The sequence below is a fragment of the Adelges cooleyi genome, unplaced genomic scaffold, assembly GCF_023614345.1.
Source record: "Adelges cooleyi isolate 19-005CV unplaced genomic scaffold, UGA_ACOO_1.1 ACOO_flye_CR_arks_rails_tigmint_CR_PRNA_9, whole genome shotgun sequence".
In the NCBI taxonomy this organism is placed as follows: domain Eukaryota; kingdom Metazoa; phylum Arthropoda; class Insecta; order Hemiptera; family Adelgidae; genus Adelges; species Adelges cooleyi.
Genome location: NW_026096579.1, coordinates 12594758 through 12614408, shown reverse-complemented (window position 1 = coordinate 12614408; position 19651 = coordinate 12594758). Strand labels below are relative to the sequence as shown.

At 30.0% G+C, this 19651-nt stretch overlaps 2 protein-coding genes across 3 annotated transcripts; both read right to left on the bottom strand.

Annotated features, from left to right (window-relative positions):
• Positions 1 to 1155: 1155 nt before the first annotated feature.
• Positions 1156 to 9364, bottom strand: LOC126846873 (SH3 domain-containing kinase-binding protein 1). The gene is made up of 11 exons (XM_050586708.1): positions 8625 to 9364; positions 8233 to 8387; positions 8138 to 8174; positions 7937 to 8073; positions 5710 to 5824; positions 5192 to 5281; positions 4170 to 4357; positions 3665 to 4099; positions 3327 to 3594; positions 2983 to 3254; positions 1156 to 2929 (listed from the first exon to the last, which is right to left on the bottom strand). The coding sequence occupies exons 1-11, from the start codon at positions 8626 to 8628 to the stop codon at positions 2789 to 2791; spliced, it is 1842 nt and encodes a 613-aa protein (XP_050442665.1). The 5' UTR covers positions 8629 to 9364; the 3' UTR covers positions 1156 to 2788.
• Positions 9365 to 14773: 5409 nt separating this feature from the next.
• Positions 14774 to 18811, bottom strand: LOC126846877 (uncharacterized). Of its 2 annotated transcripts, XM_050586719.1 has the most exons (3): positions 18592 to 18811; positions 16962 to 17577; positions 14774 to 16877 (listed from the first exon to the last, which is right to left on the bottom strand). In XM_050586719.1, the coding sequence occupies exons 1-3, from the start codon at positions 18676 to 18678 to the stop codon at positions 16282 to 16284; spliced, it is 1299 nt and encodes a 432-aa protein (XP_050442676.1). In that variant the 5' UTR covers positions 18679 to 18811; the 3' UTR covers positions 14774 to 16281. The 2 variants fall into 2 exon arrangements, with proteins under 2 accessions (XP_050442676.1, XP_050442675.1); XM_050586718.1 differs by having other exon boundaries at positions 14775 to 17577; positions 18592 to 18810.
• Between the last annotated feature and the right edge of the window lie 840 nt (positions 18812 to 19651).

The following is a 19651-nucleotide window of genomic DNA, read 5'->3' as shown; positions in this document are numbered from 1 at the left end:
CAAAAACCGTATAAAAATTTTCCTTAAAAAAATGGAGAAGCTTTTAGCTTCGATGCTCCGCCTAAGAATTCCAATAATTTGTGAACTTTTTTACATCCGAAACCGAAAAAAAATAACCGGTTTTTTAACTTTAACTTGTATTATAATTTAGCGAAAACGGTCGTATCGAGTCCAACATTTTATAGAATATTATTTAGATCATTGCCTTTAACCGCTAATAGCCTGAAATTCAAATCATTTCAAAAACCCTGCATCTGATTTAGTGCTACTGAGGTCTAAGATGTAGGTACAGTAAAAAGATAATAGGAAAACATCATTAACCTTTCCTTAGAAGGGATGAAAACTTTATTTTAACGGTTTTATGCGTAGTGTTTAGATTTGAGGGCTGAAAATAAAAAGAGAGTCGATTTTTAAAATTTTGGGCTTCAAAAGTACTTTTAGGGCTCTATAGACTTACTACAAGAAGAAATTATGTGTTTAAAAAAGGGTGTTTTACAGTTTTTACTGCCTACACATACGAACTTCAAAGCGTTTAAACTTAAATTTATATCATCATATTCAGCTATATTACTAGAATATCTGTGCAGACTTTTTCTTTAAGTTGTCATTCAACCAAATTTAATTAAACCGGGTAATAATAATGTACTAATATCATCTTATACAGCTAAGACACGAATAAACAGCAGCATAAAACCTTATTAATTGAGATAAATAAACGCTTAGAAAAATTATTATCGGCTAGCACTTATTAGATTTGCACGGTTTCTTTTTTAAAGGTTAGGGTTCAGGTTCAAGTTATTGTATGAAGTTGTAGTTGTCTGTGCTTTTGTGTTTTTCCTCATGATGAATAACTGATGTTACTTTTTTCGCTTATCTATGAAAATTAGTATTATTCGATGAAATGACCTCGTACATTTTTTTCCTAGGTATACTACTACAGTGTTCACAAATGATATGAGCAATAAATTGTAATAACATTTCCGACATAGCGTGAAAAATAAAATAATAAAAACAACTCTATACATGTCAAAAATGTATACGGTAAAATAATTGTGATGGCTGTAATGTAAATTGCAAAGTACATCTATACACTAGTAGATGATAAAATTGATAAACGTCAAGTAATATTTTCTGATCATAAAAAATAATATTAGGTTCATTTTAAAAAATATTTTTATTGAAAATAATAATTAACAAATTATAAAATATATATGACACCATTGGGTTTACAACTTACAATAATTATGAATTTTATATGTAAATAAAAATATCTTAAACATTGGTACAATAATAATTTAACACTCTTCTTGTTGACTTGCATAAGTAACCATGCACTGTCAGATCAATAACTTATTTAGCAATTCAAAAATATTCATGTCAAAATACAAGAATAATTAAAATATAATTTGTATATGTATATAAATATAAAAAAAATTAACTATAGTTTCGGCCAATTTCTGGAGGGAAACGGTTATGAGTAATATCAGATAAAAGTGTCAATTGCATAACATAATATATGAACAAGGTATATGCAAAATCAGTCTGCTGCCTAAATGTTGTTTTTAAACACACAATTGTCACATTAAAATTAAAATATAATAATAATATTAATTATTTATGTTATATACAGGTATACATAAAAAAATTTCAATATTGTTATCCAAAAATAAATAAATAAAAAAATTCAACTATTGGTTTTTTGGTTTGTCACTAAAACAAAGTGGTCGTAAAAGAACCAACTGATAACTACAATTTTCCCTTTTAGAAAATTCAATAAAATTATTGATAAATACAAAAAGTTAAAATATGATAATAGCAGAAAATATCGATGGGAATACATATTATAAACTTTAGGTTGTTAATTTGATAATTTTTATATGGCCTTTGTATTCATTAACTACTAACATATTAGCAAAATATATAACGTAAAAATCTATGTTACAGGCACATTTTCGAATGTACTTTAGAAAATATACTAAATGGTATTTAACTACTACTCTATACAACAAACTTAAAGGTAAGTATAAGCTATGTGTGTCGTTCACAAATATTTTTAAGTACATTAAAGGTTAAGGTTTTTTTAATGTGATAAAGAAGTTAAACAAACATTGTAGGACAAAATTAAAAAAAAAAAAAAAACATTACAGTTAAATGGCCTATTGGATTTTGGCAAATAGTATTAATATATATATAATTTTTTATTGCTACTTTTGATTGGAATTCAAATGTTAATATTATTTTGAGAGAATAAAAAGATGGAAATTACTAACTAACCAAAACGCTACTAATCGTCATTGGGGATTAAACATTATAATTAAGAAACTAGCTGCCTATCATTAATTGCCACAAACGTATCATAGTATTAGCTTCGATTCATATTTTTTATCACATTTAGTAGGTGAGAAGATTAATACAAAAACAATAAGGAATGATTTAAAAAAATAATACTTGCATAATATTATAGAAAAACATGACAATTTGAAAGTAAAGACTAGAGCATCTCAAAAGTAAAGTTAATAATACCATTTATATAGTACCAATAAAAAATAATAATGATAGATGAATCCATCGAAAACATAAAAATAAAACATTTAAATCACATACAAGTCCTTGGAATGGAATTATAATGGAATGCTTCCTCAAAAATACCTTTACATTAAAGATAATGGATGACTGTTCACAAAGAAAATAAATAATAAATTACAACCGCAAAAAAAACCCGAATGGTTTATTAAGTACTGTTTGATTATGTTTTAATGTGTGAAAATACTGATTTTCCATACACATATCACACCCGAGTCACAAGTTCCATGATTTTTTTCATTTCTTTTTCTATTTGTATGCGTTTTTCAATCTCTACTTCTAATTTAACTGACAATTTGTCTACAAGATGGTTTTGCTGTTGAACTGTAGATTCCAACTGTTTGACCTAAAAAATACAAATTGTTAGATATTGAAAATGTAATTATTAAGTAAAATTACTTTTTCGTTTAGCACAGCTATCAGACTTCGCTCTACCGATGGTGTGGCCGGATTGGGTTCTGCTGGAGCCAACGTGATTGGACTGGACGGCGTGCTGACTGTGACTGGTTCTGGTGTCGTTAAAGGTGGCACATATCCAGGAGGTTTAAAAACCACACCACCTATACCGACAGCAGTTAAACCAGTCTTGGGTGTGACCAAAGTGGTGTCTGAACTTTCGGATGTTATTGTAGTTGTGGATGGATTAATCATTACTCTTGTTCGAGATCCTCCTGATTTTTAATATTTATTAGAAACGGTCAAATTAATGTTAAATAAATTCAATTGACTTTCTATAGACAAACCTATCACGGAATTAGTACTCGAAGATTTTTTTGCCTGATTCATTTTTAGCTCTTGAACCCACGGAGCTTTTTCTTTTTCTACACCAGGCATGCCGTTTACGGGCAGTGGGTCCAATGATGGATCATCTTCACTAGGAAGACTAAAAGCAGCAGACGGCGGTCTTCTTCGAGGTGCTTTTGCACGAGACGCAGTTGGATGACTAAGCATGGCCGTTCTTTCTATCTGATCAAAATCAGGACTTTTAGATTCACCGCCACTGTTCTCGTGCTAAAAAAAAAAAAAAAAAAGGAGTGTTAACAATTTAGCTAATAAAGCATTATATTTAAATGTAAGTTACATTTGAGATAACTAAAGAAGAGGGAGATTCCGGTACAGATGCCGATGAAACACTGTATGACGATCTGCTCATACAACTGCCATCTGGCGTATCCGCTGTTTTTTTCATCGAGCCAACAGATTCTGAGCGCTTAACGGCTATAGACCCATACTGTTTATTTTCATTGTGATCAGTTGCAGTTTGTTTTAATTTGTCTGAATTTTGTTCGGCACTCAACATAGATTTTATGCCACTTATGGTTTTAGAAATTGAAGATGTTGATGAACTTTTAGCGGTAGGTGGTTTTTTGGAAGTCGGAGGTGGAGGCGGCAATGCTGGTTTTTTGTTGACAATAGGAGCCAATGTTTTTTCCATTTGACTTTGCATTAACTTTCGAAGAGATGCCGTAGTACCGCTTCGCGGACTACTGGATGATTTTTCCAATTTACTAGACACCTGTTATGAGTGAAATAAAAATTACCAATACACCCGATTTTTATGTTAAAAAAATATATCCTGTACTTACTTCATCGTGATTTACAATTTGCACAAAGTTATCTGGAAAAACACCAACTTTGCCTTTTAACTCTCCTTTCCACCAGCCTTTGTCTTCCACATCCCGTGATATGATTGTGATTAAATCTCCTTCAGCCAATGTTAATTCATCACTATTAACAGCTTCATAAGGAAACAAAGCAACACAAACTTCTTTAGCTAAAAGAAAACCAAATCAACTTTTTAGATTATTATTTACCTAGAAATACTATAAACATAATAACTAAACAATTGGCTCCAAAAAATGTAATTAACAATTTTTTTAACATTCAAAGAATTTAATTTAAAAGATATATTATTGATCAGGAAATAATCATAGGGATACATTTTTTAAAGTTTTTAAGTACAAAATTAACTTTATAGACATTCACAGATGTATAAGTTAAGTTGTTAGCTTTTAAACCAAATGAAACTTACATGTAAATATATTAGAAAATCTCTTCTTAACTAAGTTGATCATTATTAAGAAAATTGATTCAACGCAAAAAATAAATAAGTACTTTAGTTAAATAATAGTACTTTAGTTAAATAATAACACTTTATCTTTATGTTTCAAAAAATACGCATATTTCTTCTAAAAAAATACTATTGGCAAATGAATTGACAACTGAGTGACTGCATTGTATTAATGATACTACACAATATTAACATTCCATTAGTCATTATTATTACAGTATACTAGTTATTTGCCAGTTTATTAGTACAGACTTGGCCTGTCTTATCTCTCTATAACTGGCAGAAGTGTTGTTTAAGTGCATTAGATAAACAAACTATTATGGTAAAATAATTATAGGACATAAAAACATGTTTAAAATTTGATTGGTTATTTTTCATACCCAAGGTAAATATAGTGCTACAGATCTTAACAGGTTTTTATACCATTTTATGACTGGTTTTCTTCTCATTGAGCAATCATTTTTTACTTGGGAGGGGATTTTCTATATTGTTTAGTTTATTTCACTTATTAATTGGTAATGGCAAAGCTTGATTTACCTGGTTTTGGAGGTAAATTGGGAACATTCATTAATTCAACATTTACTAATTCACTGTTCTCTGTACTTTTTACTGGTTCCAGTGGCTTTTCTACAGTAAAAAAAAAAAAAATAAACAAAAATTAGTTAAAATCAAACGACATTTTTAAGATAACATTAGAACAAAATGTTCATTTATTTGGCGTCTTATTGTTTTAAGTATTACTTACAGTAAGTAGACTGTGATTGTCTCCCACTTAAAAATGTACCCACGTATAGAATATACAGTTTTCACCATTTACCCTTATGACTTCTCAAGTAACTATAGTTAACTATAATTGGTTGATCGGGTCATGATTTTGTTGTAAAAGGGGTCATGGTTAGGTCTGACTAGTTTATAAAAAAATAGTTAATGCTGACTAAACATTATCTTGGTGGAGATGTCTCCACTCTCCATCTTAATATTTTTCAAGGTCCGTTAAAAAATATATGAAAAGTCAAGCTAACAAGATATGGTGTATTAAATATTTGCAAAAATACCTTTCTTAATACTATCTTCTTTTTTAATTGATGTTGTCGACGTTTTAGAATCACTTCTTGTAACAATTTTTGAATCGGATATTTCAGTAACATAATTTGAAGGAAAAACACCAGTCTAAAAAAAAAAAAAAAAAACAATCAAACATTTATCAATATTTTTCTCAAATATAACTTATTAATATATTTATATAACTGTTTTGTAATATAAGTGTTATAATAATATATACAACGACTTCAAGTGTTATACATTAAACTATCAATTTAATAATTATAACACAATAATTACACATGGCAAAATTGATTATTTTTTCCTACTAAATGTTATTAATAATTTATAGGTACGCATAAGACAATTTTAATAAGCAGAATGTAAAAGGTTTATTTTTATGTAACACACGAGATTGTAATTAAGACTTATTGACACAATCTAACAGAAATCAAAAATTCTTAATTATAAACTAATTGAGCTTAATGGTGGTGTGTATATATATGGACATATGTATAAGAAACACTATTAATACAACACAAGGCAAGTTGCTCAACAATCATAATTTTAATAGCCGCTTAATTGACAACAGTACAAAAAAAAAAAAAATGGTACATCTTCATGTTAAATTAAGAAACACCATTTTTTCTGAAATATTATCATTGATGGTATGTAGATCACTTTAAAGAATTAGCATGAAAAATAAATTTTATTTGGCTTTTAACTGTTGTTTAATCTTTACCTACTTGATTGAAAATGATATAATTACAAATCATTCATAGGTTTTTTGTTATCAACAATACATTTTTCTGGGAATTACAACCCAATATTAAAACAATTAATGAATTTATTTATGTTTAATGAAAGTTTTATAACAAAAGGTTTTTTCTCAGTCTAGCTTACATACAACACAACAAAAAATTGTAGTACATTTTTTCTCTGTAAATTTGAGAATTAAAAGTAATTTTTTACTTCATACATAATATATTTTCATTACAAGTTTAAAGAAAATATAAGTTTAATAATAATAAATGTTGCTTATAAATAAATTCCTTCTATTACCGACTTTAGATTAAAACAGTAATATTATAAACATTTTTACTACTAACACCAAACACATCATTGTTTTTGTTTTATATTTAATGAAATGTACATTTCATTGTAACTCAAGTTACAACAAACTATAGTATAGTTATAAAATTAGTAATGAACATATTAATATTTTTATTTTTTTTATAATCCAGTCATAAGACTATAATTATAAAAATATACATTATCTCTAAGACAGATGCATCATCTAACCATTTATCTTAATTTTATTGACCCACAAATTGTGATATAGAAGCTATGTTGTTATGAATTTGTTTTTAGCAAAAACCATTAAAATTAATAACTCACACAGTAGATATTTATTTTGAAACCAAATGTTGTATATTGACATTGAATAATGTGTTTACTTTACTTAACTGTATGGGTTACAACCATGGGCATTAAAATATAGTAATGCATTTTAGTAATTTATAAATTGTTTGGAGTCCGTAAAATATATTATATTTTATTGCTGACGTGTAGGAACAACTCATTTTGTTTCAGCAAAAAAAAAAAACTTGTGAGCTGGTGTTTATTTAAAATTGTGTGTGACTACAATATATAATAAAAACATTAAGAATGAGCTGTTTTTCCTAGGTAAATACATAATAAATAACACAAGTGTTATGTAGTATGCTTGTTGTAATGCATCCAAAACTAGAATTTTAGATAGGGATCTTATGAATATTAATGTAAAAATTGAGATGTTAGTAATACAAGAATATAATAAGTCATTGATTAAATATGTATATAATCCATGGGCTTGCTGAAGAAAAACAGCAACCGTTATGATTTCAATATCGTATATCATTGTCAAAAAATGTCAATACATTTTTAATCATTAATTTAGATAACACACCATGAATTCAATTTTCCAGATACTTCCATTTCCTGATACATGCTTAGCACTGTTAAAAATGATGGTATCCTGCTCTCATAACTATTAAATAAAATGATACCTCTCTATAACAATCATTTTGGGGAATAAAAACCACTACCAGATACCAAGAGCATGTTTTCTTTTAAAAGTAGTCAGAACATAACTTTTGTAAAACATTATCATAACTAAATACCCAATACTCAACTAGATTTGAACCTATACAATTAGCTTTACTATTACTGATAAGCAGTTACACTTTATTAATTACTCACTTGATTTTTTAGTTGTCCTTTCCACCACCCTTCTTCGACTTCTCCAAAAACTTCTATCACATCGTCAATATTCAATTCCAACTCGTCTCGGTTGGCCGGTTTGTAGCTAAACAGCACTTTGCATTTTCTAGGGTTTTCTATAAAGATATAATAGATATTCAATTTAATACATTCGCAATCTACAACATTTCAACAGCTTACTTTTTCTCAGCACTACACCACTAGACGTGTGCACAATCTAAACAACAGACAGCGTTAACATTTTTGTTTATATGTTCAACATTTTTTAGTATTACCTTAACATAGTTGTCGGGGAACATTCCTTTCTTGCCGTCTTTGAAGCCTTCCATCCATCCGTCGGGCATGGGTTTTACATCGGTTACTACGTCGCCTTTCTTCAACGTCAACTCGTCCGGCTCTTGAGCCGTATAGTCGAACTGTACCACAGCCTCTAAACCCACAACAAATAAAAGACACGTTTCAGCTAGTGTGTTATGGTTAAAAAACAAAAACGGTGCAGAGTCGTATGGCTTCCAAAGGTCTCTGGACCCAAGGTATTACATAACCGAGGTTTACCCACTCGGTAATGAATAGATTTTTTTACTATTAGGTAGGTACCGCAGATTAGATAAAACCAATTATCTAATCTACGCTATTGCCATGGAAATTGTAATAGGTATATACTTACCCATATTTCGGTGGGTCGCGACAGTCGACTGTGCTGTTCATTTGTCGCCGTCGTACATGGGATAAAGCGGACCGGGTCGTCCGTGCCCGCGTTCGCCACTGTCCACCGGCGCTATAACGTCGACGTCGACGTCGGTGTCGATGAGATCATTACCGCAAATATAATAGTAACGAATAGAAATAATAATAATAAATAAATAAAAAATTAGAAAAAAAAAAATATCGGTGTTATGATAACAACGCGACGGCGACGAACACTGGACGAGCGTGACCGACTAACGCGATTGTGTGGCACGAGAAAATAATAATTACAAACGTCGAGCAAACAAGTGTGATACAGTAAATGTGGAAGACGTTTTTTTTTTTTTTTTTATCTGATAATATATTTCAATACCTGTTGGTTAGAATAATAATTATTATTATGACAAACGTCGGCAACGAGCCGGGTTTGTCAGTGTTGGATTAAAATAAATAATTTTCGTGTAGGTACTATAATAGAATAGTAACCAATAGATCAGAAATCGCCACAACAATCGACGGTTACTCGACGGTAGGTAGGCATTACAACACGGCAACCGTCAGCCACCAGGTACAATAATATCAGCCGTCGTTCGGTTGATTGTGTTTTCGACGTTTTTCGGTTGGTGGCATTGGTTCGGGCACGTTCGCCGTGAGATTTTCGTTTCAAAGTGGTGACGACGACGGTCACGATTGCGCGCGGTGGGACTGTATAGTGCGAGTGAGATCGTCTCCTGTGTGTGTGTGTGTGTTTAGTAATAGTATTTTAGCTGTTGAGTAGAATATAATAATGTTATGTTCAACGGTGGTACCAGGTTCGTGGTTAAAAGAAAGACGAGACGACTATAATAATATTGTATTATGAGTCACGAGCGCCGGCCGCCCCGTTTACTTTTACCGTGTAGCCACGACAAGGACGACGTCGATTTCGCCGTAGCATAATAAAATATGTAAAATAACTGTAAAACGTTTATCTTGTACTTGAGGGCGGCGTACGGGTTGTCGTGTATTTGTTTTGCGAAAATCAAGTTCACGCACAGATTTACCGCGCCATCTAGACCAATATTATTAAAAGCTTATACAAAAAGCTGGAACCTGTACAGTGACGACTATACTGGCCTGCCATAGTGAAAGTCAATATTATTATCTACAAAAAAAAAATATATATATAATTGTTGCGAAGAAAGGTTTTTGAATAACGCCGCTTATTAGTTATCATTTTAATTCATTAATATTTTGACCATAAATTGTTGTATTTTACAACCCAAATCTTTCTGATACGATTGATTTTTGCCAAATCAATTATTCAATCTACCATGTTTGACGAACTAAAGTAGCTACTACTATAATTATCGTGATAAACACAGGCTATTAAAATAACAATTAAAAAAAACAGTATCTACTAAACATACATTTTTTCTTTTTTAAACAAATTATAATTACAAAATAATTGACATAATATTTCAAGCATTTATGTAATTCATTTATACGAAAATCAATTATTTTATACAATATAATATTTTAATAATCGATTATTAACATGCAGTTACTGCATGGTCGACTTGTCTTGGGTTACTACATAAATACCCTAATTAATTTATCAAACATTTAAACAGAAACTACAAAACATAATTTAGGTAGGTTTACTGCGTTTTCTTTTACATTATGATATTACTGAACATTTGTCCAGCATTTGGCTTCCTATAGTCTGCAAAGGGCTTAGATTTTTAAAATTCAAAATAAAAACGTCGCAATAAGAGTTTGAATATGACCCTTTTAAAAACTTTTTGACCAGTTTTCTTTTTGTGTTTAATCAAATAAGTTAGTTGATAAATTGTCTAACAAGGAAGCCACAACTTGACCTAAATGAGTTACGTAAAAGGAGACATTTTTCTATTTCTGTTATTTAATCACAAAATCCGTCTTGCATATTTGTTTGTTATTGTAAAATTTGCTCATACAAGACCATTCAGGTTCCTGGTCGATTATTGTTTAGACACCAAAAACTTGTACAGGGACTGTAGAAATAATACGAGAAGTATGTCCAGCGAAGAAAATATCTTCGAAAATTAAATTAAAAATAATAATATTCTAAATATTCTAATAAATTATAAATGTTTATAAGTTTCTGTTAAATTCAGTACGATTTATATACAAACGCTGATCAGTAACATTTAGAGTCTTGATTTATGAAAGATATTAGTCGAATTTTTCTTTGTAACTCTTATTGAGCATACTTAATTTAAAATACTTAATAGTTTTGAAATTTAATGGTTCTATGAATTTTTTAATAGTATTGCAATACTTCTTTAGTAGCATAGAAAAGTTTGTTAATTTTTCCCCGTTAATCTCGTATTTTCGTGCGGTAAAAACATTGTTTTGATAATTCAATCTTAATTTTCCCAAATAAGACCGATATGTGTTGAATGTTTTACTTACAAAATGTCCGAAAATGTCTCTAGTTACATTGTTTTTTAAACTAAAATACATGTTTACGGTTTGGAAAAACGATTTGTTTTCAATGTGCAAAAGTCTGCTAACATCATTCACCGAAGCCAGTGCGATTTTCAAAATGTTTTTGGTTGATTTTCTGACCAGCTTCCAGTTGTCCGAAAACGGTTCTAAATTCAGTTCGATGTTAAACCACTCGTTTTCGACGAAGTAACAGTTGTAAAGCACTAACGATGAAGTTAACATAATCAAAGTGTTTTTGATGAAATCAGTGAACCGGATTATTGAGGAATAATCAGATTTCCATATCACCTGGACTGTTTCAACGTAGTTGGCTAGCGCGTTTGCATATTGTGTTGGGTCGTAGAAATTGTAGTTGGCCAATTGTCCAGGAGGTATAATAGATTTGTAAAATACCATGATTTTCCCGTAAAAAACGTACACGTTGAACTCTTGGTCGAATCTGTAAATGCCGAGTAGCTCGTCCTCGTTTCCGTCTGATATTTTTAAACTTGCCAGCATCTCCAAGACTTCATTTTCGTTGATATTGGCCAAATATGACGGGGCCTCGGACAAAGCGTTCGATGCTAAGATACGGTTTTCAACGCATTTATCTAATAATATATTGGCATCGTCAAAAGTCAAAAGCCCCAGTAATTGATGATATTTTATGATTTTCAGACGGGTTACGGTCAACGTTATAGACATTATCCACAGTGCTTTAGGGGCAGTAGTCCTGGCGATGTACAGCACGGATAACATTCGCCAAGCATATTTGCTGTATGAGTTTATAGTGATCATCAGTTTTCGCACGTCCTCCCGTTCCATGGTCTGTAGGAAATACAACATTTTCATAGTGACGTACCCGTATGTACATTTTAAACCGTTTATTTGTAATTTGAAATCCTCGAGAATCTTTGCTGAATCGTTATTGATCGTTTCGTTTTCAGGAATGGTCTCCAAAGTCAACAATTGACGTAGATCGGCGTCTGAAATTGTCGGCGGTTTACTAACCATAAGCGTTGGGATCCGATTAAACACCTTAATAAACTCTTCTAAAGCTTGAGAATCCTGAACAAATAACATACGGATGGCAATAAAGCATATAATGTTAACAGTGCATTGCATATAAGTGCATTTATGTTTCATTAATATGTTTTACCAATATTTTTGGCTAACCGATGATTACCTTACTTCTAATTGCAATAATCTTTAAATCATTATAAATAATTTTATGTGTTCCAAACATATATGATATTAATGTTAAAGATTGAGTTAAGCCTAATATTTTTTTCAAACTAAACAGCATAGATAATGAGGTTTTCGAATGTAGGATCCCTAATAGAAGTTAGGGTTCGGTCCCTAACTTCAATTGATCATTAAAAATTATTATTTCAAAAATCAATCGGTATTTTATTTACATTTCTTACCTTTTCTGGTACTCCATCGCAGTTCAAAAATGTAGTTTTTAATATTATTGTAAAAATTATTATAAGTAACATAATAAAAGTTGCTTTTGAATCTAACATTATATCTATATAGTAGTCTATAAGTGATAATACAACTTACTTTAAACTGGCGAGTATGGCGTATTTTTTTTTTTTTTTTTGTAGCAATACTTATTGATTAAATATCATGTTGTACATAATTTAACAACAACAGAAAATAATCCATAAGAAGTAGGTAAATATAAGTATTTTTACGGTATAAATATTTATCATGACGTTTAAAGTTGTTAGAAAATATCTGGTTGAACGCAAATTAAAAAAAAAAATACACAATACTTCCACATAACATATCACAAGTTTTTATCGGCTAGTCTAATGTCGTTTTTCACCTTTTACTTAAAAATCCGCAGTAATCTTCTAAAAATATATTTGTAGTGATATTTTCACTTTAGAAAGCTATAACTTGAAATAAAAAATAATATTTCAAAATAATAGCCACAAAAATGTATTATAAATTGTAATACACTTCCGTCTATGGAATATTTTTTAGGTAGTTCATAAAACATTGTTATCACGTGATCTTTTATACTATTTTATTGTTTTAGGGCTAAAAGGTATTATTATTGAATTTAAAAAAAAAACATATTTATTTAACATGTGAAAAACAACCAGTCGGTTTGTCTGTGCAAGCACTGTTTACTTTATGTAAATATTCGATTGTGTACCGGCAAGCTGTTCACTAGTTGCCATTTGAAGGACTGGTTTCGTTTGTGATGCATTGATGTTTAAATTTTAGTACACCCAGGCAAAATGCATTTAAACGATAGCACTTAAGCTCTTTAATGCTTGGCTAGTGCATGCGGATATTGAACATATACAGCGGCTTTGTGTATTGACAATGTTTATTCTGACTACGATTAGGTATAAAAACATAATGAATAGTGCGTTTATGATTGTAAAATATTACTAATATGACCCTGTAATTGTACACGTATTATAAGCAAAATACAAGTTGGTGATTCATCGAGAATATTATTTTGTCGAATGCCTATGATGATTACGCCCAACGCGGTCGATTGAAAAGTTTACATACCTACTCTAACGCGTTAGTTAGCATACTAATACCCACGTAGGCGGTGTTAAATAAATGACTGTAAAAAAAATATATAATAAACGACAAACAAATAACTTTCTTGGATTGCACCTACTTTGTCTGCGTAAATAACGTTATGAACTTCGATTTGTTTATAAAATGTTATTGATTGTTTTACAGTTTTTTTTTTTTTTTACAGAATTTCATCAGCTATAAAATACATAGCAATATTGCCGGAAATCGTCATTATGGCTCTGTAAAATCTTTGAGAAATCTTACATTTTAAGTTTTGTCTTGACAAACATTTGAGAACGTACTTTCCGCTTGTTTGGATTGGAATTAATATATAAGCATGCGTATTATGATAAAGATTGCTACGATTAAGATATCAATTAGATAATTAGATAATAGATAGTGGACTGTGGGGTACCTAATATATTATACTGCCCGATCAGCATTATAATACCACGAATATCTCCACCTCTAATCTTATGGAAATCTTACTATTTGAGAAGATAAAACATCAATAAATTCCCATGGAGTTGTGTGGGATGTTAGAAATTATAATTTCCTATAGGCTCTTTGTCTAGCACCATATTTGATAAAAATATATGAATATACATGAACCCGAAGGAAACTATTATATTAAATGAGTATAATTATAAATCTGTATTTAGGGTTAGGTAATTATGATAAAAATACTTTATACACTCTCACGGCCTATATCAGGCTTCATAGAAAGAATTTATTCAAACTGCACTTATAGATTTTAAAGTAAGCCAAATCGTGGGAGGTTCGTAACAGACCGCCTTTTTAAATATTTTAACATTATAACTACATAACTTTCAATTTAAAATATTTATTCAATATATTTTATAGGTATTTTATATTTACCATTTAAAGAAAAAAGATAAATTCAGATTAGAAAGCTTGTCAAATGATCAACGATATTTAATTCTTTAAATATAGAACAAAATATTTTAATGACAAATATTTTAACCTTAAATCAAAAATCGAATTATAATAAACGCGAATAATTACTTCGTTAATTTTAAAATGTATTTTTCCAAAACAATAATTCGTAATAATTAAAATAATGTAAGAATTATATAGAAAAGAAAACTAAAAACAAACGTAATAGAATATAAGTTTTTGCAAAGTACCTACTTAACATGTCATTAAACTAAATAATTTGATTAAAAAGTCAGCTGATATATAATTTAGCGTAAAAACCGCTCAGTGTTTATCTAATTACCGCTTGAACTAAACATTTTATTTTTAGTTAAGGGTGGATAAGATAAGGGTTAATCATCTGTCTATAATAATTGTTTGTTTAAATTTTTCATACATGGTAATTTGCAATATAAGGCAACTATTTTGAATCTGTCGGTGGTATAAGTATAAAAAAATAATGATAAAAACCATGTTAAGGGGGCTCCATAGTCCATACAGACCACTTTTAAGGAGTTTTGTATAGGCAATATTAAGAAAAAAGTGGTTTTAATAAATTTCGACCATGTAAATTAATTTACCGGTTAATTTGTATAAGCTTCATAGTATTATTTTTAATTTTAATAATTTTGTGTATGAGTAAAAGCCATTTTAGTTAATATAATAGTACACTTTTTGTCCATCGCACAGGCCGAACAGTAATATGAAAACATATTTGAATTTGTCATAAAATTTACTTGAGATTGGCCGAGGTACTTTTTTGATATCAAATTCCTACTACTGTTAAAACACGTTTGAATATTTTTATTAAATTTCAAATTTTAAAATCAAATTTTGGAAAGGGTTAAAATTAAAAATTGAAAAAAGTACCTCGACCGATCTCGGCCAATGATGTGTTTTGACTGAATAAATGGTCTGTATGGAGCCCCCTTAATCGCAAACATGTGCTTATAAATAAACTTCACTTTGTTTTTTGTTTGGTTAGGTTAGGTTAGGTTAGGTTAGTTACCATTGTTACCAATAAGCAATATCGTGTCAACAATAAAATGAAATTAATTATCAGATACTCGTTGACTATTTATTCATTCTCACATAGCAACAACCTAAATATTTACTACGTTAAAAGTTGAATTCTTCTTTTTTTCATTTATAAAAAAAAGTTTGACTGCAGATTTTTGAAAAAATTTTTTATGCAATAGTCCAAAAACAACAGTTGTTTGTTTAATATATATAAATCAAAAAAGTTTCGTAAAATAGCTATTAACTGTAAACACTATACTTGGAGAGTGCAAAAATAGGGGTAGGTAATCATATTTTATGACAGTTCCCTATTACATATAAGGTTTTCAGAACGTCTTAATTAGTTTATACAATACAATTTATTTTAGTTATAAAGACAAGCATAAAACAAAATTAATTAAATATTAAGAGAATTAAGAATTTAAATGAGAAAATATGAATCACAACCATAGTTTACATTTTTGTAAAATATTTAATCTTTAAGCTACTTAAATTGCAAATATTTATAATAATTTAGATATTTTTTTCTAAACATATTTCTATTTTTTAGATAATATTATATAACTTTGTAAGTATTTGTTTTCTTGTACTTATATTTCATAAATTGATTGTAAAATTAGAGTTCAATTGAAATGTATAGTATATTAATTATATTTGTTGAATATCAAATTGTTAATTTAAATATCTTCGCCACTTGTGTTGCGCACACTTAATTCGAAATATTTGATAATTTTGAAATTTAGAGGTCCGATTAGTTTTGTAATATTATTATCACAATACTTTAGTAGTAAAATGGAAAAATCTATTAAATGTGTCATGTTTTTGATGTGGTTTTTTGTAGCGAATATAGTGATATTGTTATTATAATATTTTAATCCTATTTTTTTAGTAAAAATACTATACAGTTTAAATACTTCTTTTGAAAAAATATCGACATTTTCTCTAGTAACGTTTTTTTTTAAAGTCAAATGGGTGTCGCTTTGGAAAAACGAATCGTTTTCCATAGCCAAAAAGTTGCTGACATAATTTACCGAGCCCAGTACATGTTCATAGGATTCACTGACCTGTTCCAATAGGCCAGAAGGCAGTTCCAACTTTCCTTTATTATCAAGCCACACGTTTCTTACGACGGAACAGTAGTGTAGTACTAACATTGAAGTCATCATCATCAATGTGTTTTTAACGAAGTCGGTGAATAGATGTATCATAGAATAATCGGTTTTCCACGTTGTCTGAACTAGCTGGACACAATCGGTTAGCGCGTTCGAAAATTCTATTTGGTAATAATAAGAATACATTGAAAATCGTCCCGGCGGCATGACAAACCTATGATTTTTAACAATCCGTTCGTACAAACCGTACACGTCGAACTCTTGGCTGTATCGATAAATGCCGATCATATTTCCCTCGTTGCCGTCTGATAGTTGCAAGCTCACAAGTATCTCCGTGAGTTCATTAGAAGATATGGACGATATCTCGGACAAAACGTTCGACGTTAAGATATTGTCTTGAACGCATTTCTCCAAGAATCTGCTGTTGGCGTTTGAAGTCTTAAATTTCAATAAATCTTGATCATTTAATCGCTTTCGACTGGCCGCGGTCAACAATGCAGAAATGTTCCACAGCTGTCTAGGTGCAGAAGTTTTGGCGAGGAACAGCACTGACAACATTCTCCATGTGTATTTTCTGTACAAGAGTATCGTTTTCCGGGCACCCAGATTATAGTTGGTTGTCTGTAAGTGATGTAACATTTTCATAGTGACGTATTCGTATGTACATTTTAAACCGTTTATTTTCAAATTAAAATCTCCAGAAATCTTAGACCAATCGTTGTTAACGGTTTTGTTTTCATTTGATGCCGACGCATCTAACAACTGACGTAGGTCGGCATCAGAAATTGGCGGCGGTGTACTAACCATAAGCGTTGGGATCTGATTAAACAAATTGATAAAGTCTTCGTAAACTTGAGAGTCCTGAACAAATAACAAACAAATAACGATAAAACGTGTGTTTAAGTATTAGGACAACAAATGTATCTTTGTTTGTTATTTTTCACCAACAACTGTGAAGACCGTAATGGTAATGAGTTATTTATGTTTGAAATATATGTCATGACTTACGCTTTAGGTCAGAATGAATGAAGTCTAACAGGATTTTACAATAAAACTATTGTGTGAACAAACTATTGTACCGATAGTAGGACAATCTTAATGCTACTAAGTAACATTTTTGAACCACAAAAGTTATTTGTATTGAAAAATAATTATAATTTATTGTAATTTCCCTGTACAATATCCAATCTCAATCTGAACTGCATCTTTACGGGCATAATATGTCTAAGGTGATAACTGTATTTTGTAACGATGAGACCTGTCAGTATTGGCCCTGTACTGACTTAATATTGGTTCAGTAATAAATTAGTAATGTGCCAACGGTTATTGCAATTACTTGATTTCAACTAGAGGTGCAGCTCAGTGGAGATTTTGAGCCAGAGACGGCGGTAGAACGGATGCTCTTGATTTGGACAAACTTGGAGTTGGTGAAGACGTATGCGGACGATGTCTTTTTTATCGCGGAAGAAGAAAAGAGAAAAAGACGGTGGCCAGTCTAGAAACCGGAATTCGTTAGTTAAGACGCTTTAAATGTAGCCGAAAGCAAAGTTAGAGGGATAGAGCCCTCTCTTTTTTGTTTGTAACATATTTGTATTTACTATGTTCCATTTATGTTAGTAACAAATGATACGGATAGAAGGGGAGGGGGGTGGGGGTGAAAGCGTGAAGTGACTCTCTGTAATACCTCACAAAAAAAAAAAAAAAATTAATTACTTGATTTCAAGTGCTGTGTCACTACTAAACATATTTGTAGCCATAACCGGACTGAACAGACAATCAAAATATCGGTAATCGTAATTTGTGTGTATTGCATCTAGTGTGAGTGTTGGCGTTAAGCAGTAATTTTACCTATGTAAAATTTACACATTTTATTACCTTTGCTGATACATCATCACAGTTCAAACATACGTCCCATGTAAATATATAAAGCAGAACAATAATGATCGTTTTCGGTGCGCACATTATGTAGATAATAGTAAAATGTAATTATTACTTATAAAGACTGAATATTTTCTGTAGCAGAACATGTAGTATGGATTACTTCACAATAATTCGAATGTTAGTCTACATTGTGTATCACATATTTTTTTATGATGTATAAAGACGTTCGGAAATATCTGGCACAAGCACATGTTAACAACTAAAAACTGTTTAAAAAAAAAAATGATGTAATACAACAGAAGTAAGTATCGGTTGTATCAATATTAGGTCAACTTTTTAATCGTTATAAACTATATAAATCACTACTCTATAATAAATATAAGGAATTAATTATTATAATTTTATATTTATTATAAATTAATTTCGATAACAGTAATGTACCTAATCGTTAAAGCGACAACATTTTATTGATATTATATTCTGTTCCATTTATTTTCAAAATAATATAGTTTTTTGTGTCTAAAAAAATGTTTAACATTAAAATGTATATTATAAAAAAATACATCACTTAAAATGAATACACAAATGTCTATATAATTTATTTAAATTATAAAAAAAGTTAATTTTTTTTTTTTACTTAAGTGATTCCATACCCAACTCTCTTCCCAAATAAGCGATAAAATTGAAAACTGATAGCTTCAATATAAGAATGTAATGGTAATTATGCGTTTTTTTTGTGTCTGAAGACTGTAAGTAATGAAATCATATTCAAGGAAACGATTCCAAATGAATTGGTAGATACTGAACTTCGTTTAGTAATTTCTTATTGTGCTTAGTTTGGACTGAGTTGGTTTACATGCTTTGGCTTATGGTGTACTTGGTTTGGACTGTTTTATGTGGTTAGGTGATATCGTGAGCCCGGGTACAAAAAAATAAAATAAAAACACATCATTATAAAAACAATACTTTCCAAGTGGTACAATTTTTTTTTGTAATTCATTTAATAAGTTTTCTAAGATCCTTATCCATTTCTTTTACTCTGTATTCTATCCTT